Here is a 24,486-nt window from a genome sequence, read left to right as displayed (position 1 = left end):
GTTAAACTTATTACAAAAGCAAGTTCATGCAGGAACTCAAAAATCTTTTTTTTTTTTTGTGTGTGTGTGTGTGTGTGTGTGTGTGTGTGTGTGTGTGTGTGTGTGTGTGTGTGTGTGTGTGTGTGTGTGTGTGTTATTCTTGATATGATGAAACAAAGAACCTTTGGTGGCTTTTGCCTAATTAGTTTCTACAGTGTAGCACCGACCTGTGCATGAGGAGTTATTGATGCCAGCAAACTAACAAAGCAAACCTGGAGGCAGAATGGTGTATTTTAACGTTCTGCCTTTCCTAGTCTGATGTTCATTAAACACAGCATAATGAGTTTTCTCACTCTGACTTATCACATACTACATTTTGTCAAGACCCTTTGGCATCACAGATCAATAGCAAGGGAGGTATTTGGTGTCCGTGTTAAATGTGGAAGGTAAATGTAAAATTGTTTCAGTATCTATGCAGCTAATCAACATTGTGTAGCTGTTTGTTTTAATCAACACCAATCTACTCCTTTTTGTGTTTACTTCCTGCAATATCTAACACGCACATTAACTTGACATCAGACTTACAGATTTCTATCACAAAAAGCCTTAAGGTGATTTTTCTTAAGCTGAAATCTTAGCACTGCTTGTTGCACTGATATTATGAGATGAGGATAAAGTTTATTTATACTTTATAAATTATTTACTGACATGTGTGAACTGACCAGGTTAGGAGAAATCAAAAAGATGGTGCAAATTTCTTCTTTTAAAACTTCTGATCAGCTCTCCTGTTAAGTCTTTTTGATGACATCACATTATTTAGGTTAGTCTGTGGTTGGCTGATCGCAACATCCTTGCTATAAACTGCACTATCAGGATAGTTTTGCAAAATATGTTAATACATTTTAAATTATAATTACTAAACAAACTTAATGAAAACACAAAATTCACTTTATGTGTGAGCTTTAAAGTAACAGTATTGATGCATGTTTTTCTTATTTCTGAACCAGTTCTACATCACTATGTTAATGTGATGTGTTCTATCTTTTATAGCCAATATTGACTGTTTAAACAATAAACCAACAGTTGACATATTTGCTCCTTGCTGAGCACATTGGGCTGAGTGAAGTGCTTGGATGTTTATCAAGTTTGAGAATTTGCGAGTTGGTGAGTGATAAGGCAGAATGCACAGGGAGCAGCGTTACTGGCGTCAGTGAGTCATAAATTACTTCTGTCTGAACCTGTTTTTAAAACAATCAGTCTGATTTTTTCCCCCAATAAATATTTAATATGTGGCATGATGTCTGAATAATGTAACAAACTAAAACTAAATAAAATATGAGCACTCACTCTTGATGGCGATTCATTAAATGAGAACTATTTTCCAGAAAAATATTAAGTCTTCTGTATTACTGAAAGGCATTTTCATTTGTTGAAGCCATGTTTCACCACCAAACTGAACCAATGTTTTTAAGAAATCCCTAAAAAGGAGTTAAATAACTAAATTTTTATTAGGCACTAATCAAAATACTTGGAAATTTTTCATTGCAACCATAGAAGAGTGTTTTTATAATATTGGAGGATATTAAAAGATTTTAAAATTTGGACACTTTTTTTTTTAATAAAAAAAAACACAAAAAAATACAGCAGAAAGTGGTCAGTTTTTTCTCATTTTTATACTGAAGACTGATCACAATGAAGCAGCAGGGATGTAACCTGATCTTTGATGATCGGTGTGGAGAACTCAGTGTACTTCTAGATTTCATGGACTAACATGCAGAGGCATTTTGTATGCCCATTATAATGTATAAATATGGTCATTTGCCCAATAACAGGTTAACAATGTTTGTTTCAATTACTTTTAGTGTATTTTATCTTAAATTACAGTCAGCTGAAAAGACATGCTGTAAAATCTGCTGTACGTGATAATGTAATTGTTATGCAGAACGGTTCCGTTTTTCTAAAATACAAGCATCATTCACGGAATTAAAGTTTTAGCTCAGTAGTCATTGATTTCTGGGGTTTTGCCACAATTTACACATTTGTTTTAATGCTGACCAGTGGATAAGAGGATTGATTGTCCTGTAATACAACATCTACTTCATTGTAAATATACAGTAAAGTTATTACAGAAATTATATGTTTCTTTATTTGAAAAAAATATTTTTAAGGGGTTATGTGTTAAAAGATTTGTCATGCAATGCATATTGATTAGTAAAGCATCACACATTAGGCAACATTCACAGTTAAATTAGAGTATAGAAGAAGAAATTGAAAGTTATTGGTTCAATCACCAATTTCCTCAGTTCTTAAGTCAAAAAGTCCTTCGTCAAGATACTGAACCTCAAGCTGCTTAAAGCAATACTACGTAAGTTTCTGAACTCAAAACTCTGTGCTTTCGACTTGTTTTAATGGCACAAGGACAGTTATTATTAACATTCCTGGAGCCATTCCTGCCATGTCCTGAGGCTGAAAAGCTTTCTTTCACAACTTTTGTTTCCAGCCTAAAGCATCATGTGACAGCTACCTTTTCCTTCACAGCACCGTAACATATGCCAGCTATCTGGATATCAACACTTGGTGTTTTAGATACGCATCATAATTCAACAAAGAAACCTAAGAGGAAGCAGCAAAGAAAAGAAAGAGAGAAAATGACAGAGCAAGACATAAAGCAAGAGTGAACACTGGACTGACTTTTATTGGCTGAAGAGAGCTCAGAGAAGAGAGGGGATGTAAGACGGAAGCCGAATTAACCATACTTACATACATACATACTCCAATGCAAAAATCTGCAAAAAGTTTAGCTTCGATGTGTTCCTGACTTGTAAGTTACATTGGTAAAAGTGTAATCTTAATATAATGATTAGATTTTCCCAGACACCACAGAACATGTGGACAACAATCAATTTGGTATTTGAAAAGGCTGAGAAATAAAATTTTATAAATCATGGTTGTTTGGGCCAACAGGTCCCAACAAATGCTGATGCTGGTCAAAGCCAACAGACACATTGTGTGTGATGGCAAATAACCACAAAAATGAAATCAGTTGCGTTTTCAAAAGTAGTACCCTGTTCTATTTATAGCTTCACATCTAAATCAAGGTCAACACTAGTCATGTTTATGGACACAAGTACTTAGATTAAAAGCCTGATTGTAATAAAAAATGCTTCATATAAACATATTAATTGTCTGACCCGATCACACTCCATCAGATCAAAATTTCATTCAGATTAAGAGAGGTGGGTTATGTCAATTCTTGTTCTGAATGACGTGCATGAAAACATATATTGTGAAATTCAGGTAGAAACTATCCTTTTTGCGCATATGTTTTACGTCAATGTAAAGTAATCCCACACCTAATGTTTTGGACTTTGGTTGAATTTGTTTTCCTCAATAAGGCACTTAAAAAACAAGAGAGGAAAAAGAGGAAAAAAAGTTTTGTCAAGTTGAAGACATGGTGGGATCAAAGAAGATCTGTATATCTGTATATGATGCAAATGCATTTCTTAAGATTTTTTTTAAAGAAAAGGAAGAGAAATTGAAATCAGTAAAATGGTAATGAATACGCACATGCAATGATGTTTGTTTACATCTGAAGTTTCTTCTTCAGTTGTTTCCAGAAAGTCGGACAATTCTTTGCATGTCAAAATGATTTATTCTTTTCAAACATGATGCATGTTAACACACATCACAATCGGAAAACTTTTTCAGATACGGACCGTTCATGTCTGATCAGAATTGTAACCTGCAAGAAACTGTGCATGTAAACATGGCTGCTGAAGAAGCCCCAAAAAGTCAAAAGACTATTTTTTCGATAAAGGACATTTTTGTTTGTTTGTTATGGAAAGTATGGCGATCTGAAAGAGAAATTTAATCTTATTTCAGTTCTATGGTTTTACTTAATATCAGCTCATATGGTCCTTGTCAAGTCTTTAGCTTAAGTAAGTGTAACTTTATATAAACACTAACACATGACATATTTAGCAAAAATTGAGCAAGAATGCAGAAATGGTGTGTGAAAAACTAAATACCCTTTCCTTTGGAATTACAAGGATAAATAGTTGGTATTGCCAATCAAATGCACTTTATTAACTAAGAATTTTCATCATCACCTCTATAAAAGCAAATGTTTGGGCAGTTTGTTGGTCTGAAGTATTCAAGTGTGTCTTGACACAATACTTAAAAGGAAATACAGCAGTGATCTAGAGAAGCAATAGTTGCTGCTGAAAAATATTGATTATGCAAAGTTGCATCTGAACAAACTACAGGACTTTTGTCACAATGTCCTTTGGACAAAGGAGAGCAAAGTTAGGATGTTTTTGGCCATAATGACCAGCCCCTCGTTTGGTTGAAAACCAAACACATTATATCAGCACAAACACATAAATCATACAATAGGTTAATTATCCCAACCACAGTTTTAAAGGTGATAGCTACAACTTTTTCATAAAAAAAAGAACGTCTAGAGGGTTGCAGAATAAACGCATTCATTTAAATGAAAAAATATATTATAGTATATAAATAGTTGTTTTATCTATTTTGACGGGTCCAAAATATATAAACATTTACATTCGGTTGCAATGCCAACGTCTACACTAAAGGATTCTAAGCCAATAGCATTAGTAGGTTGATGTCAGGTGAGGTGGAGCTCCAGAGTTGCCAGATTGATAGCACTGTCTAGAAATAGCATCAACTCATTACATTTCTCAAATGAAGCGGACCAAAAATAAAGCAGGACGAGGGTGAACATCGGTCAAGCATTTGAGCGTTGGTGCCGACTAAAGGAAGAAAAGCAGCTTAAAAGTCACGTGGCAGTTGCTACTTTCCTTCTCGACATGTAAGTAATATGTTTTGCTAATGCTAATGCTAATTAATGGTCAGCCTTACTGTAACATTTTTAATGCTCATTAACTGTCAGCTGGTACTGTAAACTGGCACAGGCGTGTTGCAGTGGGTTTGTCCATGTTTGTTCGTGGTGAGTTTTTTCTCCTTGCTGTTGTTTTCATTTCAAGCTGCTACTTAGTACATATGGTTAGCTTTAGCTCATCCATACAGATTTTTGACATACCTGGCAACTAGTAGAATCTAAGGTTGGAGTGAGAGCGAGCGAGTGTGAGTGTGACACCTACTGGTGGGGAGGAGTTAAAGTTGTAGCTATTGCCTTTAAATCTACAACTGACCAGAAAAAGAAAGTGAAGGAAAACTTTGGTTAAAATAAAGCAACACTATTAGGACAAGGGGATCAAAATTCTTCCACAATGATGAGAATGACTTCTAATGTCATGTAGGATTTCTTTTCTTTTGGTTTGGTTTTATTTTTAATTCCTGTGCGGGGTTTTGACCTGGAAACTGGCGGTTCCAGTAGGATTGGGGTACTGGGTACTGAACATCAGGTGGAAGCCAATGTAAACCCCGAAGTTACAGTGGATTGCTTGGGGAAGTTCAGCACCGGGGGTTGTGGGAAATCCCCTGCAGAGTTGGATGTCACCGGATTTCCCTTGTGGATGCAGGATGAGATGGAGGCGAGGCTGAGTCACTGAAGCCCTTTGTAAACTGGGAGTCTGGAGCCGTCGTTTACAGGTGGACCAATCAGTACAGGATTTGTGTTTTTCTTTTCTGTATTTTTTGGAGTGGGGAAGTAACTGTTCTTTACTTTGTAAATAAAGCTTTAAAGGTGTTGTATATTGCTTGGGAGGATCTGCACTGCAACATAATTCCTACTTCCAGCTGCAGATCATGACACCCTTGATAAGATCTTTGATGCCTTAGAAAGTCTTTATGGGGACCAAACAACGGAGGTCCAGCTGCGAGCACAGTTCTTAACCTGCAAGCAGCTACCTGGGGAAAAGGTGGGGGCTTTTATCTTGCATTTAAGTGAGTGTCTTGCCATGTGGTGGGCAAGGGAGCTCGGAACTGCTGAGGCTGATGATGAGATGCTGCAGTCTCAGCTGGTGGCTGGTCTGTCCCCTGGGCCTGTCTGGATTAAGCTCCAGAAACTGGTAAGGCATAATCCCTCCCTTAAGTTTGCAGACCTGAGTAAGGAAGTAAAGATGGTAGAGCGGGAGCACAGCATGCTGCTGAAGAAGTAGGTGTGCGAAGGCTCTATGCTCCTGCCCAAACTTCACCTATCATTCCTACTCCCATGCCAACTTAGCCGGCAGATGAGTGGCGGGAGACCCTGAAATCAGAGGTGCTTACAGAGGTAAGACATCAGTTATATACCCTAAAGGAGGATATTATCAGTGAAATGCGTGGGCAGTTTTACAGGAATCCCCCTCCCCAGCACCCACGGTCTTGTACTGCAACCAGCAGGTCTAGGTGGGCTCCAGAGTCAACAGCACGGCGGGGGGACAGGGTATTGCGGTGGGATGACCCGGGGAGGCCTATTAATTTGCAGTGTGGCCGTCCTGGGCACCTGCGGAGAGATTGCCCCCTAGGCCAAGCTCCACCTCAGGATTTTTAACTGCCTCAACCACTGCGAGGCAAGTGGCCGAGGAAGAGACCTCGGGGGGGACTTCTCTTAAGCCAACATGGATTGGCCAGTGTCCAGAGGTAGAAGTAAAAGTTCAAGGTAAGGCCATTCCTTGTGTTATGGACACGGGTTCTCAGTTAACTTTATTTAGTCAGTCCCTGTTTCAGCACAATGTGGGGCAAAACCAGGTCCATGGGGCTGCAGCAATTCCTTGGCTCTCTTTGAGAGCTGCCAGTGGGCTGAATCTGCCGTACGTTGGCTATGCCATTCTGGACTTTGAGATTAGGGGGGTGATGGTACCTGGTAAAGGGGTAGTTATAGGTAGTTATAGTTTCCAGTGGGATTGGACTCAAATCGCTGGTTAGTGACAGCCAGGCGTGGGCAATCCGACGATTGGGACATCCAATTAACGAATCACGAGGTATGGCATTGGATAAGTCCTACTTAAGCAGTCTGCGGGGGATCAACAGGGCAGTGGACTGAGCTGGGAGGTTTCCAGACAGGAAGGAGTTTGGTGATGGCGTGGTGGCAGCTGGTTCCAGAAGGAGTAATCCAACGTGCGAAAAGTATATTCTGAAGGAACGTATGCTTGCCTAGCCTCGGCAGTCCGCTTGGAATCCACGGGGGATGTGTCAGGGAGGATGAGGGTCAACGTAGGAGATCCATGATTATTTTCCTATGCTTCAGTGACAGTGGGCAGAATCTGAATATTGAACATTGGGTGGAAGCCGATGTAAACCCCGACGTTATGGTGGATTACTTGGAGAAGTTTAACACCTCGGGTTGCGGGGAATCCCCTGCAGAGTTGGACCTCACGCCGGGATTTCCCTTGTGACTGCAGGACAAGACCAGGCGGGGCTGAGTCACTGAAGCCCTTCTTAAATTGGGAGTCTGGAGCCGTTGTTTACAGGTGGACCAATCAGTACAGGATTTATGTTTTTCTTTTCTTTATTTTTTGGAGTGGGAAAGTTATTTTCCTTTGTAAATAAAGCTAAATTTTTTCATTGTGAATATGTGTTGTCTATTGCTCGGGAGGATCTAGTGACTGAACCGCAACACTAATATCATAGAACTGCTTGCTTCTTACAGTTTATTGTAGCTACTAAGCTACTAGCTACATTTACAAGCTACTAAATCATGGAGCATACTTAATTTTAAACACAGTGCTTTCAGGTTTAGTTTTCCTCAAGTCATAATGACACAGTGTAATACATCATGTGTTGTTCACCTGAGGTTGTATTTAGCTCATTTTAAGAGCCAGGAAGGTACCAGGAGATTAGTTGTTGTTTTTCATTATGTCATATATAAATATGTAAAATGTGATCTGATATGTAGAAATAAAACCTTCGAAGTAAATGAGGATGTGCTTTGATTATTAACATGAATATTGCTAAGATTTCATTAAACCAATTAACTTTATTTCACTAAAAGGTTAATCTGCACCTTCAAACAATAGAAGAGAAAGAAGGAAAAGTCTCACCTTCACTAGAAATTTAGGTGCTGACTGTATGTGTATCACAGTAGGCATAAAATTTGTTCCAAAAACAACAACTACTTTCAACTTGCCCTCCCACAACCACAAAGTCCCTCCTATGCTAGATCATGGTATCTTAAAGCAGATTCTTGGTGTGTGTCATGTAGCTGTAAATAAGTTTTCATAAGCTGTGAACTAGAGGCTTCCAGCAGTGATGGGGGGGTACTGCGTGAGCATTCAAACATCTAATTGCTGCAACCAAACATCTGGGAATAAGGCCAGGTGAGCTGGCAGAGTTGCTAGTGGGAAACAGAAGAGTAGATGAAGTAGAACATGTCTGTGTCTTGTCTCAGACAGTAAACGCTCCAACAGCTTTCCAGTCACTGCAGCTGCAGTGAGAATATTTCACCTGAAAACCATTTTGTTATAAGATGGGAAAAATACACACACTCTGGAAAATCAGCTTTTATCGCTGTGCATTTAAATATTATTAAAGGGAAACAGAATCATCTGTTTATAATAATGTAATGTGCCGAGCAGATGTTTGCTTAAGTAGCTACTCCACAGAAAAGGTAGTAGTTATAACCCAACATTGAAAAGGAGACAATGAAATAATTCCTGACAGGACCAACAGAAACTTAATGATCTATATACATTTAGCAAGACTTTAGGACTTTATCAGGTTGAAGTAAATTGCTTGAGTGTTCACTTTATGCCAACAGTCACACAACAACACCAAGTTGTTAAGAAAACAATAGTATACAAACTCTTCTATGTTCTCCCAGACAAAAAACATACCACTCAAGACACAAAATAGTGTTATCCCCACAAGCGTATAATCAAGCTATATAAAAGCAGTGGCTTTAGCATTGCACTCTGCTTAGATATATATAATTACCAAACAAAAGCAGCAATGTTGAATGCTTAACTTGTGAAACAAACCGCATTGTTTCTAAAGACTTGACAGGACTGGAAACAATGGCATGCCAGCGCAGACAGTTGCACAGACACATAGAAGAAGCTTTCAATTTCTATTTCTGATTGTTGGGAATGTATGTCTTCTTTGAGTGAGCTGAAAAAAAATGGTTTTGGGTGATGATCTGGTATAGACATTTGGCTCAATATAAATATTCTTTAACCATGTTCTGTATAAAAAGGGGTACATAAAAATACTACCCTATACTACCATAAAAAAAATAACTCTTGTAAAACTGATTTACATCACAGGATGTACATTAAAATCCCCCAAAAAGAAAGAAAAACAAATAATAAAATACTCCTGAACGTAAATAACAAGAACTGATTGTGGGTTTTAAATATTAAAGCTAATAGTATTTTTTATCATAATCAGATTCCAAAGCAAATCTGAAGCTAACTCATATGTTTGAGGATTTTCTGTGTTGCCAAAGCTAAATTTTCCTTTGTGGTTTCTCCAGTGCTATCCAAATAATCTGCTAACTATCATATTCAATTCCACAAGACAGAAATGGGTCAGCCCATCTACAGTTGGCTCTTCAACTGGGCACAGGTCAGACTACACGATGTCTGTGTCTGCTGTACACAGATGTATTAAAAATCCTACAGCTTGTGAGAGGAAATGTAAAGGTTTGCACCTTAAACCATAACTTTCAGTTGAATTCCAGGAACTAACCATGACTTTAATTCTAGCTGAGAACATAATTGCTCTTTAACCTTGCTTTTGCGTAAGCAACCAACTGGTAACTGTTTACATACTTGCTTGTGTACTACACTTGATAATGAAGGATTTAACAAGGCGGCACATCAGAGAACTCAGATTTGAAAGAGCTGCTTAATTTGTTGTGTGAACAAAACAATAAATATGGCAACAATTGAGGAAGTTAACATTTGGTTAATTTTGAGATCACAGTAGAAATAAAACACAGCAGTGGTATCATGACCGTTACGTAAGGACCTAAACCAAACACACTCTTTAAAACTTATTGCCATTCATCCTGCTGTCTGGTCATATTGGTATGTGAGGCAGCCATGATCAACATTTTGTTGCAAAGCATCAGAGAGTGAAATGTATGGAAAGCTCCTTTTGTCACGGTTTTACAATTAAATTTGGTCTTTATTCTATTTGTAATACCTAGTTGGTCTAGACTGTAGCTAGCTTTACACAAACTTCCTGTTTAGTTTTTGCCCTTGTACATTTCAATTAATCGTGTATCCTGTTTATTTTGCTCCTCATCTGTCTTGAATTAGCTGACCCACTGCACACCTGTCTCCAGTTAGTCATCACTTCCTGTGTATACTGTAAGTAGGATTCTCTCGTCATTTTCCAGGTTGTCTTTGTACTATTCAGTTTCATTTGAGAGTTTGAATTTTACTTGTTCCTGTTTCTGCCTCCTAAATCTGTCACATTTGTCGTTTTTCTCATTTTGCACTTCCTGCTACACTCTTCCTGCACACCACACTGCGCTTCACACCAGAGCATCAGTTCCACCGGCTTCTTTTAGTTCTGATTGGGGTATTCAGTGGATTTCTGAGATCTGAAGTCTAGTTAGGATGCTCTGGTGATCCCAGTCACTTTCTGTGCCCTTTGAGAGTAAAATACAGGACAGTCTTTTAAACAGGTTGATTTATGAAATTAATGATGTTGTCATACTGTACATCTTTTTTAACATTGATCATACTGTTAGGTATTTTAAATGGTAAAGAATTTTAGATTAAAAGTTTGCACGAACTCTTCAAGCAAACAAGCTGGCAAGCTGACATGACCACGTACCTGTGTATGTGCAGATGCACCTAAACATCACAGGAACTATTGTCTGGGACAGAAAAGTAAATTGTAAATTGAGCTGCTGTTAATTAAAATGTGAGGAAACACCGGGACTGAAAAATGAACCCAGTACGGAGGCTGCCTGGATCCTAAAAGTGGATCAATCCTCAGAGGTTCTCTTTAGCTGTTAATGATAAATGTGCAGTGGTTGAATTTTTAAATACCTCATTTATTAAAAGATACAAAGTTATGCAAAATTCAGCAAAATTCATTATATAGTTAGCAGTAAACTTTGTAAACTCAGTGCTTTAAATTTTCACTAGCTCTCACAGTAGGGGCCACCACTAAAAATACATTTGAAGAAACTACTTTAGAGCTTCACTGCAACAGATGCAAGATGTTTTTGATGCATAAAGACAGGATGGGGAACAATATAAAGAAATGGTCTCAGTCTTAACCCTTGCTGTCTGTCTCTTCTATGCCTGTAACTATAGACTCTAATCAGAGCTCTTTTCACATAGTGGAAAAGTCAATAACAGCCTACAATCAGCAAACAAATTCAGCGATTTTTAAATTGGCCTCTGCATTCATTTGACTTGCTGTAATTTGAATTATTCTAGTAGGAAACATTAAGACAAGGACCATGTCACACACAGTAAAGCTGAGCCAGAGAAAGTGATGAGACAGTCAAACTGAGGGATAGTAAAGTAGAAACAGACAGTATTTCCAATCAAATCAAAAGAACATTATTAGAAATGTGAGATGGAAATAAAGATCACACCAAAGTGTAAAAGAGCAAAAAGGGGAGGAGAGGAAAATTTACACATTTCTTAATATGTCACTTACCTCCTTTGTGCTCCTTTGTAATAAAGCAGAAGTCGTGTTAGGACTTATTTAACAATAATATGTGGTGCTCCTTCTCAACATTAATGTTTCCAACCCTCAGAATGTGCCAGTGATTGTGTGGACTCTAAAGCCATTCCTGGGATTCTCATGCAGGGATCCTCCCCATAGGAATGTGAGGTTTGGTCCGTTTACTGTATGTTGATCTTGGCACCTACCACACAAGATGCCCTGCTAGCACAGCTTAGTAAAACTACCTCTGCTTTTAAAGATCTGGTGCTGGAGTCTCAGCAGGACCAAAAGTTGTAAATATAAACTTTAGTGACAGACTTGGTTCAATCACACATTTCAGGTAATCTGTTAATGATATAATATTCTTTGTATTGAGGCAAACTATAACTTACGTGTCATGTGGAAGATGCCATCGCAAGCTCCGATGTGGGACAAGAAGGCATTTCCCAGGCCTTGGCCAGCATGAGCTCCTTTCACCAGGCCAGCAATGTCAACAACATTAAGGAATGCTGGGATTTTGCTGTAAAAGCAGATAATTAAGATGATTCTCTTTCCTTTTTGTGCTTAATTCCAGTGCTAATTTTAAATTAACTGATTTTTAAATGGTGATAATTCAATTCAAGAGTGATTCTGTAGATTTAAATGTTGTTTTGAACTGTATCACAAGATTAAGAGTTATATATATTACATCTACATTAGTATGTAAGGGACAAAATATCTGACTAAAAGTTTAAACTGAAAGTTTATGAATGAAAATAAATCAATTGTAGCAGAAAATATAGCACAATCCCAAGACATATCTGAAATTTTAGAGCAATCCAGGTCCTCAGGACCCACTGCCCCGCATGTCTTAGAGTTCTGGCTCCAACACAGCTGATTCAGATTAATGAACTTCCTCATCAAGTTCTTTGCAAGACTGTTAATGAGCCATTTTTTAATTCAGGTATGTAAATGTAGGGCAACCTCTAAAACATATAGAGCAGTGGGTCCTAAAGGCCTGGGCCGAGAAACACCTTTAGAGGGTAAGACTATAGGTTGTGTTTTCCTCATTGTCTTCTGCCCTTATGAAATGTAAATACAAACATAGTTTATTTAGTTAGATTTGAGGGGCCTGCACTATAAGTGTACTGTATATGTTGGTGACTGAGTGATGAGATGATATGAAAGATCAGCAAGTCAGATGTGGGAGTTTTCCTCTGTTTTTTGTTTAGAGACTAGTTTAGAACCTGCAAACATGATGAACCACAGTTCAGTTCAACAATCTTTAAATGAATCATGAAAAACTAGCTGCACTGTCAACATTCACCAAGAAGGTTCATAGTCTTTCTGTGTGAAGCATGTTCTCCTCACACATGTTTGGGCTTTTTCTCCCACTCGGGATTTCTCCCACAATCTAAAAGTATGTATTTTAGGTTAACTGGTGATTCTAAATTCACCCGAGGAGTAGGCGTTAGCACAAGTGGACTTTTTTTCATTTGTGTGTTGGCCCTGTGATGGACTGGCAACTCTTTCAGGGTGTACCTCACTCCCCATCGGATAGGAGCTGGGATCGGTTTCAGACCACTGCAGCCCTGAGTCAGATTGAACGTGTGTATAAATATATAAATTTACTAATGATGCACTGAATTTTTCATACATTTCTTCATTATTTTTGGTTTAGCTTTTGCTTAATAACTAATGACACTGTGTTAAATGTCATACTGTTGTTTATCTTGGTTTTTGCAGGTTATATGCAGGGTAGACAAGCTGTACAGGAGCTAAATACGTGAAAGATTGCATAGCATTTTATTCCACAAATTTATTTGTTTGCTTACTGCCCGATATGAAACCTATTTTACATGTGTTGAATTATATTATAGATCATGTATGATGTAGCACAACACACTTAAATTCAATCTGCTTAAACAGCCTCTTTAAACATGAATGAAAAGCCTGTTTTTTTATCTTTGAAAGGAGAGTAGAGCAGCAATCTAACATCATACAGAGCACATCGTACAGCTATTTTTCAGAAACATTGTTACATGATTTCTCATACCTATAGCAAAAGGGCCATCAGAGACTGCAGATGTGAGGGGTGCATAATGTGTGAACGATGAGACCCCATACCTGGCAGGTTTGTGGAATTGGCAGAGAAAATCATAGCGTTCATCTGGAATGGGCACTCTGCTTTCATTTGGGTCAATGGTGCAGAAGGGGAAATTTTCAGCTGCAGCCTGACTCTTTGTCAGCACGTTGAAAAAGGTTGACTTCCTGAAAATAAAAACAGCAGTTAGGTCAAAACATCTGAAAGAGCTGGTGTGTAGAACCGGATGCTTCCATAGAGAGAGCATGAAACACTTCAGTAAATTATGCCAAATGTACATTTTTAAGGAAAAAAAAAAAAAAAAGAAGAAAAGGACAAAAAAAAAGAAAGTGCAAAAGGATTATAATGGAACAAATATTTAAGTGCTAGTGTCAAAAATACCATGCCAATGTCAAGTTTGGATAATCCCAAAATAGATCAATTGTAGAATTCAGGAGGCAATTTAAATTTCCGATCGCAGCTGTTGAGGAAGATCAACAAGATGCCGCCTCATGTTGTGATCACAGAGACTTATTTTTTATGGCACAAGCTGCTCAAGTGTACTCAAAAGCTACAGACAATAGCGAGCAGTAATGGCATGGCAGTTAACTATAATCCAGGACTTTTCATCTTCATCCTTTAACTAGTTCAAATTGAAATGATTGTTTGCTTTATGTAAGTCCCATAGGCGTAAAGCTGCTTCAGACTTCCAAAGTTCATGTATTAAATCCTCATGCAAATGTAGATTTATTTTTTTTCACAGAAAGGAAGTCAAGTCAGAAATGGCTGATTGAAAAAGAACAAAGAAACTGTTTTATTTGGTCATAAGCAAATGAAGTTTGTTAATCCAAAAGGGCAAAATTGATGGTAGTCACAAAACTACACTGCCTTCATCAAATCAGAAAACTAAATGGGATTCAAGTAAAAAAAAAAAAGTACTCTATATGAACTACAGCTCAAAACTTTATCATTAATCTGTATTTCATCCCATCATGAAAAGCTAAATCATAAAACGTAGTTCATGCCCACATTCGTGACAGTGAATTTACTCAGTGCCTATACCAAGATAATGTTTTACAAAATTATGTGAATCTCCTCCTTTTAGTCTGCGAGAGACACTCCCTAAGGGCTGTGTTTAAGACGTTTTTGTGGACCCTCTTTTCAGACATATACAGGGATATCAATGAAGCTTTATTATGATTGGAACAAAAATCTATGAATTATGAACAATGCACTATTAAACCCCACCCATGGCAAAGACTTTTCAACAATGCCATCATTTTTCTATTTAAATCCTACAATGCTTTTGTCAGGGGAAAACTTCATGTGTAAAGGACAAACCAATCAAATTTTCACGTTAGATGTTTTATGATGGAGTGTGGCCAATTTACACAAAAGTTATTATGTAAAGTTTCACATTTCCATCTGGCTCTGGCACAGAGAACATTCTGTAAGAAGTAGGGGGATTTGCAGTTTGGCCTTAGACCTTGTTTCTACAAGGGGTTAAATACACACAAATAAACATTTTCCTGGACATGAGAATGACAGCCAATTTCATAAATGGGAGGCATGTTCATTTACACTCAAAAAGCAGCTGGCTGGCATTTGAACAGTTCATTCATAAAGAAACCGTAGGAGAGCTGACGAGTTCTACTTTGACACAAATGTGCTGTGGCAGGCCACAACCTCAGTGGGTTCTACTTCTTACATCAGGAAGAAATGGTGGTTTCGCTGCAGTAAGAAATGAAAACACTGAACTCTAGAGAGTGAGATCTTTGCGCAATAGTCATCAAAATCTGGCAAAACAGCTAATAATAAGAACAAATGTCTGTAGGAAAATGGAGCTGTATGAAAACTTTCCTATTCTACCGAGGACTACCTGAATATATGAAAAATCATTGCTGAAAAAAACACCTTGAATTTGTCAGTTGTTTAACTAAAACAGTAGTGGAGCCTTAATCTGTGCAAATTTCAATACAGGAACTGGAAAATACGTCATCATCATGGGCCTTTATGTCCTTTAAGCTTTTCTTCTAAATGTTTTACAGAATCTGTCAGCTGATCTGAAGATGACCTGCAGTCACATCTGTAACTCAAATGAGGCTACCATGAGACCATGTTGGATCTGCCCTGTGATGGCTTTATATCAGAGATAGTCCGTATAGCCTAGATGCTGACAGAAAGAACTTTTCTGACCAGGCCTGACCTGCAAACAGCACGCCGGCCTGTGAATTCTCTAAAGGCCTGAGATACTGATGTTATAGAAGTGCATGTTTGTCTGCTCAGTGACTCATCTACAAAACTGTGACCAGTGAGTACCATGGTGACCGATAACTGTGTATTTAAAAAATGGACAAGAGACTTTGTTGATGTTTGTCATTGATTCAGCTCAACTGTCTGCAATAACAACAGCACAGAGAGGAGCGGTTCATTTTTCATTTTCATTGTCTTTTTTGTAAGTTACGAGAAAGTAGGAAAATAGTGTAATAATCGTGTAAATATGAATTAAAGGGAATACAGCTAGTTTGAGTTAAAACAATGTTTTTTAAATTATTCATTTATTAGTCCAAATCTGCTCTGTTTCTTTTAAGCTTGATTTTGAAACTTGATGATGTTTTTAATACTGTTTTTTATCTAATGTCCTTTCTTTTTCCTTTCTCTTTTGTTTATAATTTTAAATTATGACTCTTATTTTCTGACATTTCAATGTCTCTGTCAAACACTTTGAATCACCTTGTCGTTACAAATAAATTTGCCTTGTTTTACTAAAAAAGCTGTGTAGGCAATGCAAACACACAGCGAGGGGACACATGATGTCACTGAGGCTCTTCAGGAGGTTCTTCAGGAACAAAGACATATTTTCCACAAAAAAATCACATGAAGGATTATTATTATTTTTTTTTTTTTTTTTTTTTTTTGTCTTGCTGACAGGTACATTCAAATTAATATGGATTACATTTCTCTAGGTTTTGGTTTGCAGTGTAGCATGTACAAGTAAAGAAAGGTTCCCAGAACCTTTACAATGCCTTCTAGAAATTTAAATAAGTTCAGGAATTGTCTGTACCAAAAACTGAACATTTTTAGCTATGAAGTGCATTGTAAAGGATTTCTGTCCTGCTTTAGGTATCAAAGAGGGCAGATATATCATTAGCCTCATAGCATAATTGAGTCAAATTTAGGCTAAATTGTGACATCTGTCTAACTGTACCCTCCTAATATTGATGATTGACTGTGCATCATTGCCTATAAACATTACAATATGACTTAGGCAACAATGCTATGAGGCTAACGATAGTTGAAAAGAAAGCCCATGCTGGTTAATGTGGTGAGAAGGCCATAAATTCTTTATAAACAAAATACTTACCCAACATTGGGCAGCCCGACAATTCCTATTTTCAGTGAGGTGCCAAACCTTCCAATCAGTGGTGGTGGTTTTGGTATGTCATCTCCCTTGGCCTAATGAAGACAATGTGGAGATTTCTGTTGTCAGAAGCAACATTTGTCATTACATAATCTTCACTTCACTTCATGCCTACTGTTGAGCAGACCTTTCCCTGAGCAGAACACACCTTTTTTGGAGCCATGTCTTACTCTTTGAATTGACTTCTAGAGCAGATTACAAACTCTGACAAGCACACTCATTTGCAGAAAATGGACTAAGTCCTCAAATGTAACCAGCCAACTGCACTTCAGTTAGCAGGCTCTCTGCATGCGCTCAAAATAGAGCACACAGCCTCTGGAAATGTAAGCTGACACTGTGAGCTGGCAAGCTGACCTGCACCTCTAAATTTAGCTGCCGATAGTATAGATGCAATTTGATGAGTGGTCATAACATCAGCCTCATGCAGTCCTGCTGTATAAATGTGCATCCTTATCAACAACTTGACTTGTTCTGTAGCTTTATATTACATTTATTTGCCAATAAATGACATCTCACTTAAGATTTTAGAAAGATGTCAGCGCCAACATGTCCAAGCAAAGTTTTTTTAATATGTTTATGCAATTTAATGTATATTGAGTTTAATTTGAATTATTTCTTTTTATTAGTTTTTGCTGTAGCCTTGCTCTCTCTCTCTATATATATATACATACATACACACACACACACACACACACACACACACACACACACACACACATATATATATATATATGGAATAGAACTCATTTTAGAAGCTTGAGATATTTGTTATAAAAACAATACATTATGGAGGTGTTTCTTGACAGTCTACATACCTTTTATGTTTAACTGTATCTTCTCAAGTGGAGCCATCAGATGTGAGTTTGCAGCTTCAGCACCACATAAATAATCCACAACATCCTCTCACATGTAGTTTGCTCCAGCCCCCTTTGAGAGGAACAGGTGTAGCCACATGAGCACATAAAATTACAACAATTAGTTAAACATCCTCAAATAAACTTCTCTCTGCAGACCTGCAAATTAAAACACACAGGGGCACAGAAACCACTGTCCAATCTACCAGCCTGTCTGGTTTAACATGCAGAAAATGAGGCTCTAATAATCTAGATTTAAAGCAAGTGAGGGTGGCTTTGCAGAAAAAAATCTAAATGAATAGGTCTGAATTAATCATTTATCTTTTGTTGATGGATGCACCCCCACTTAGACTCATCACAATAGATGCAGAGCGTTTTGTTCGACCAAATAAATCATTCCCATTGTTTAAGGTACATTGATCAATCTAATGGCTTGTAATAGGCTCCTAATTGCCACAGAGAAGTGCTCACGAATGGAGTTCAGAATTACAGATTCAATGCTGAATGTTCACTTGAATGACAAGGAAAGATCATGTTCTCCCTTCTTGTCTTACAAAAAAATCATCCTTTGGAAAAAACCCACTGATATTCTATTATTCTACTAATAAATGCATTTCTTTACAAATAATTTTAAGCTAAATAAATGTCAGTGAACAAAAATCCAATGATTGCACACATGCATGTTAGGATGTAAATTTGCACATATTATTGAGATTTAAGATAAAATGGTTGTGTTCACAGGAATATAAACGCCTGAACACAGAGTTGCATTGATGCAATATTTCTCTAAAATAAATACCACAAAATGATGACCATCATGTTGTTATTAATTGTCTCCATTATAATTTAAATAAATATGTGAAATTAACTGAATGGCGAAGCAGTTTTATTATTTGTTATAAAGAAATTATATTGAACAGATGCAACGCTCGGATTAATTCAACTTCTTTAGCAACAATCAACATTATGGGGGGGGGGGGGGGAAGCCAGTTAATACTGTTAACGGCAATCTGCCAATTTGTCATGATTGCAGAAATGATTCAATTTTCATGGCAGCTTTCAGTTGTTGATGAGACGGATTTTTATTCACCCTTTTCCAAAGGTGGGGCTTAAAAAAAAGTATTGCGTCTGTGTTTACTGGCAGCATTCATATGCTATAATACAGCATTATTTGCACCTTTTTTTAATACGATAATGCTCGTCTTTCGGTCAAGCCTTTCTTCGGAAAATTACTTAATGTTTTAAAGGGATGAAGAATCATATCAGAGCAGGTTAATTTTACATTATGCCATTAACTCTGAGCGTTTTAACAAGCGGTGTAATATGCAGGCTTATTGAATTGTGGTGGCTATTCAAAGACGGGGGTGAAAATGTGAGAATCTCGAGTTTAGGAGAATTAGTGAACAATGCATCTTCTTCATTGTCCGCTGTTTAATTGAATGTGTGATTAAGGTTGGCGTTAAATTTTATTTCTCAGCTACAAAACCGGCATCGCGCCTCCAGTTAAATGCTTTAATGGGGGCGACTGGCGGCCCTTGCAGCAGGAATCACTTGCTGGATGCTGAAACTTTTTCCACTAACAAAATTCTTGTCTTTAAACGAAGATCCACCACAAGTACTGATAAGGCGAGCTGTCATTTTTAATGAACCCCTCACCTCCACTCTCTCCCAACAAGTAAGCGGGGGTGATGTGTTTGAGGCGCGCGGCAAACATAATTCAAACAATTTCATGCTTGGATGTCAGATAAAAGTTCATTTAAAATAAGTTAGGCTAATTAATCAATTTGGGACTTACAACCTGTTTTTCGTACAGGTGCTTTCCCTCAAGTAACTTAAAAGTGCGATTTGACAGGTGAATTTTATGGCATCAGGCCTGATTCGTGACTTCGTCGCTAAACTTCGACCATCAATTAGTTTTCCAATTCAAATCCTTTGACTTTAAAATATAAGACACTGTGTTTCGTGCCCTGTCAGATCATAACCAGCACCCGCTAGCAAACATGTATGGATATAAAGTCATTTCCAAGTTGCCTCTCATCATAACAACCTGTGCTTAAGTCAACAATTTCTCGATGACGTGGTGCTCATGATCTGAATATCAAAAAAGAGAATGGAAACCGCAGATCTAATGCAAAGCCGCTACAATCAGCAAAAAACTAAAATAATAAGAAGAAGAAAAAAAAGCTTACCTCGTGGAGATTTGCCGTGTCAACTCAAATCTGCAACGAAAAGAGACATTGCGCCTTCCTGTGAGAATACATAAAAATAACTGCATTTAAAAAAAAAAACAAATCTTGTCTTGTGTGACAGTCTGAGCGGAGGCTGCACAACACATGATTGACGGCGGGGTTTTTGGTGTTTCTGTCTGCGGTCGTGTCTCTCATTGGCTGCCTTCAAACCCCGGCCATGAATGCAGCTATTAGATTGGCTGCGCGTCCTTTCCAGCTGTACTTCAAAGAACACGCTCGCTACAACTAGGTAGTGTTGGGAGCGGCGAGCCAAGGAGAGAAACCGTGTGACCCGAGTCAACACGGTGAATCTGAGTCAATTTGGAGCCTTACAGCGTTGATATCGCCAACACTCTCATCACGGCACATACCCTGGATATGGCTACGTCTATACTTGGGGTAAGTTTGGATTTACGCGCAAAAAAAAAAAAAAAAAAAAAAGTTGTGCGTAAAGTTTTTGATTTCCTTCTTTCTTGCACAAGGACATATATCTGCTGCTTTTGGTAACATGCATGTTTTCGCCTTTGATGAACAAGTATTACAACATTATGAGGATTTTTCTATTTAAGTTAGTACGGCAGATATTTATTTTAGATATTAACTATTAAAGCGGCCAAACATCTCGGTTTGTCAAACAAACTGTTCAAACTTTGTGGTGGCTTTGAAAGATTCTGCTCCACGGAGTTAATGTAAATATATTTGAATTTTTATCTTTTGTTTAAGCATGTTTTCTTGCACGCTGCTCATCCATTTAATTATAAAAAACAAACAAAAATATAGTGTTCCCTCTCCACAAATGTTTGCGCAAAGTTAACACCAAATAAAATTGTTTTGTACGTTTGTTGACATGTTTTGAGCTTCAGTTGTCTCGGGTTGAAGTAAAATCTCACCCCATTTAGCTTCGCCTAATTTTAACTTAAACCTTTTCTGTGTTTTCACAGGAAGAACCACGGTTTGGAACTACACCCCTAGCTATGCTGGCTGCAACTTGCAACAAAATCGGCAACACCAGTCCTCTCACAACTTTACCTGACTCCAGCGCTTTCTCCAAAGGTGGATTTCACCCGTGGAAAAGATCCTCGTCCAGCTGCAACTTAGGATCCAGTCTGCCCGGTTTCACGGTAGCAACGAGCCGCGCTTCGACAGGACTAACACCCACCAGTGGCACAGGCAACAGCGCCTTTTGCTTAGCCTCCACCTCACCGACCTCGTCCGCGTTTTCCACCGAGTACAGCGGTCTTTTTTCCAACACTGCGAGCGTCACAACACAGGAGTCTGGCCAGTCTGCTTTCATCTCCAAAGTCCACACATCAGCAGAGACTCTGTACCCACGGGTTGGGATGGCGCACCCGTATGAGTCGTGGTACAAGTCCGGGTTCCACTCCACCATCTCTGGTGATGTTGCCAATGGGGCATCCTCGTGGTGGGATGTCCACACTAACCCGGGGTCGTGGTTAGATGTCCAGAATCCCGCGAGCACCCTCCAGACCTCACTGCACTCCGGCACCCCCCAGGCAATTCACTCCCAACTGAGCGGCTACAATCCGGACTTCTCCTCACTGACCCATTCGGCGTTTAGCTCCACTGGAATCAGCCCGTCTGCGTCTCATCTACTGTCCACCAGTCAGCACCTGTTAACGCAGGACGGTTTCAAAACAGTCATCCCTACTTACACAGACGCTTCTGCTGCCAATGCCATGATTTCAGGGGGCAGCTCAGGAATAAGTAGCTCCTCGAGGTCGTCCAGGCGGTACTCCGGCAGAGCAACATGTGACTGTCCGAACTGCCAGGAGGCTGAGCGGCTTGGACCCGCCGGGGCCAGTCTGAGGAGAAAGGGACTCCACAGCTGTCACATTCCAGGCTGCGGTAAAGTGTACGGAAAGACATCTCATCTCAAAGCGCACTTGAGATGGCACACCGGCGAGCGGCCTTTTGTCTGCAACTGGCTTTTCTGCGGCAAAAGGTTCACTCGGTCTGATGAGCTCCAAAGACATCTTCGCACCCACACCGGTGAGAAAAGGTTTGCGTGCCCGGTGTGCAACAAGCGTTTTATGCGGAGTGACCATTTGAGCAAGCACATCAAAACACACACAGCAGGCGGAGGAGGCAAGAAGGGAAGCGACAGTGACACCGACACCAGTAACCTTGAGACCCCGAGGTCCGAATCCCCAGAACTGATTTTAGAGGGGGTAAACCCCAGAATCACTGTCAAGGATCCGTCTCCTCATGACGAGCCCTAAAGGCTTCATCTAAAAAAAAAAAAAAAAAAAAAAAAGGAGATAAAACTTCACAGTAATGGAAACGGGTCCTATATTTGATAAACAATTAAGGAGAGATTTTTTTCCAGAAACAATTGCAAGAAAACTGAAAGAAAAATATATTCTCCACTGGCGTAACGAGTGTTTCATTCGTAAATTCATCCTTAAAAAAAGAAGGATAAATAAAAAAAATAAAATAAAATAAAAAACAACAAAAACTCAGATTGATTTACTGTAGACTTTTGGAAGATTTTAGCTACAACTTGAAATGAAATGGACGTTTGCTGAAGGTGCGAAACCTGTTGAACTTTGGTTGGACAATGTGAGCTACATCTTGTATATTGATGACTAAACTACGTGTTATTTTTCATGTAAATGTTAGGCTATGATTGTTTTTATTCGTGTTGGTATCCTGGAAATCAGGGAGTTTACTTTGGACGCACTTTGTGGATATGTATGTATACGGCTTTTTAAACTTTGGTTAATCATTTTATTCATTTGCTTAAAAATCTATATATAAATGTTTACCTGTATAAAGTCACACGTATAAGACTTTCATTTTATCGTAATTAAAACATCTTAAAACAAAACAAAGGCTGCTCATGTGTGATGTAGATTTTATTTTATTTTTATTTTTTTTTAGGTTTAAATCTTTAAGATATTTCATTTGACCTGCTCTGAAATTTTTCTTTTTCTTTTTTCGTCCCTTAAAATTATCTGCAATACCTTGACTTTCACTGTTTTCCCCTATGGAATAAATCAATGTTTAATGCCCCGGAAAAGACATTTCATGCCAGAATGAAAATCTTGTTAAATGGTATTAATTATGACTTGGAGCACATCGCAGCCCCATGTGTCTTGTATTTGCGATTAGGGATTCGTGTCTTATCAAATATCTAATTAATCTCCGCGACATCTTTTGTTCAGCTTCACTTTATCGCGGGTTTTCCACGGGGGGTTCCCTGACAAAGGTCCCCGAATATTTATTCTAATTGTCCAAATTAACTGCTTTTCATTTGCATACCAATCGATAGACCGAGAATAAGGATACGGTTTCCTTCTCTTTTTCCAGAAAGCACATAGATGTTGCGGGAACAGGTTTTTTTTCTTACTTTAGAAAAAAAGAAGGGGCAAAGAGTCACATGCAAATGCAGAATTTTAAATGCTCTTTGCACGGCGCAGTCAAATGGTGCCTGCGTGTTATTTGAATATCAGTGGCCCCGTATTGAAAGGGTTCAAGGATGCTCTCTGACTTCTTTGTGCTTACCCAGTGCAGCGTCCGACTCCCAAAGAAAAAGCCGGGGAATAATTACAGCTTGAATCCACGACTGGGAATACGTCATGGAAAAGCATCTCATCCAGACAGCCTCTTTTTTTGAGGAGGCTGTTAAATTGACCAGAAGGTAATAGAGGGAAATTATTTTCATTTCCTTTTGTGCAACAGCGGCTTCACGGAAACGGCCAAATAGTAAAACTATGACATTAGGCTTTCAATTTGAATTGGATGAAAATATAGAGAAAAAACTAAAGCAAACCTTAAACAAAAATAATTCTGTTGAATAATTTAGTTGACCCTAAATCCAAATACAAAAATCCAGCTGCTGAGAATTTACTATTATTGCTAGTGTGTTGAAAATAAAATAGTTTTTGTTAAGCCTACATTTTGGAGACGCTTCAATAAAAAATGAAAAATATTAATTAAAAATAAATAGATACAAAAAAAGTATTAGTGTCCCAAAACGTTTTTTTAGTCACACATTACAGAAAAAAAAATTAACAGCGTAATTTTTATACGTCAGATTATTATTTGGTTTTAGAAGCAGTTATTTTGACAATAGTTTTTTTTTAAAGTGTTGATATTATGTAGCCCAAAATGCTAACTTCCGGTCAATATTTCATTTTGTGTACAAACATAGTGCAGCGTATTCCAGAGCGTATACATCGCTTCACTTCTGAAACAAACAGCTTTTTTAAAAATAAATATAATAATGATAATAATAATAATAATATATATTGTGCACAAGGACATTTAGCTGTTTTCAGGTCTATAAATGAGAGCTCATCGGTCTATTAAGTCCATTTGTTTGTTTTTTTTTGGGGGGGGGGGGGGGGGGTATATTCCAAAGAAACAAGACATTAAATA

At 38.2% G+C, this 24,486-nt stretch overlaps 2 protein-coding genes across 2 annotated transcripts in view; one reads left to right on the top strand and one right to left on the bottom strand.

The window, feature by feature from the left end:
• LOC121650948 (obg-like ATPase 1) overlaps nucleotides 1-17,251 on the bottom strand; it is a 52,610-nt gene extending 35,359 nt beyond the window's left edge. The window contains exons 1-4 of the mRNA XM_042002798.1: nucleotides 17,152-17,251; nucleotides 16,947-17,038; nucleotides 13,627-13,770; nucleotides 11,913-12,040 (exon numbers count right to left, since the gene is read on the bottom strand). Of these exons, the coding sequence (XP_041858732.1) occupies nucleotides 11,913-12,040; nucleotides 13,627-13,770; nucleotides 16,947-17,038; nucleotides 17,152-17,166 (379 nt within the window). The 5' untranslated portion in view covers nucleotides 17,167-17,251. The remainder of the gene's footprint in view (nucleotides 1-11,912; nucleotides 12,041-13,626; nucleotides 13,771-16,946; nucleotides 17,039-17,151) is intronic.
• Nucleotides 17,252-20,353: 3,102 nt separating this feature from the next.
• On the top strand, nucleotides 20,354-22,545 carry sp9 (sp9 transcription factor). Its single transcript, XM_042000911.1, has 2 exons — nucleotides 20,354-20,484; nucleotides 21,027-22,545. Exons 1-2 carry the CDS (start codon nucleotides 20,464-20,466, stop codon nucleotides 22,323-22,325), a joined length of 1,320 nt encoding a protein of 439 aa, XP_041856845.1. The 5' UTR covers nucleotides 20,354-20,463; the 3' UTR covers nucleotides 22,326-22,545.
• Nucleotides 22,546-24,486: the final 1,941 nt, after the last annotated feature.

This window comes from Melanotaenia boesemani, chromosome 12 (assembly GCF_017639745.1).
Source record: "Melanotaenia boesemani isolate fMelBoe1 chromosome 12, fMelBoe1.pri, whole genome shotgun sequence".
NCBI classification, from domain to species: domain Eukaryota; kingdom Metazoa; phylum Chordata; class Actinopteri; order Atheriniformes; family Melanotaeniidae; genus Melanotaenia; species Melanotaenia boesemani.
Note: the sequence above shows the minus strand (reverse complement) of the source record. Positions and strands in the feature narration are given on the sequence as shown.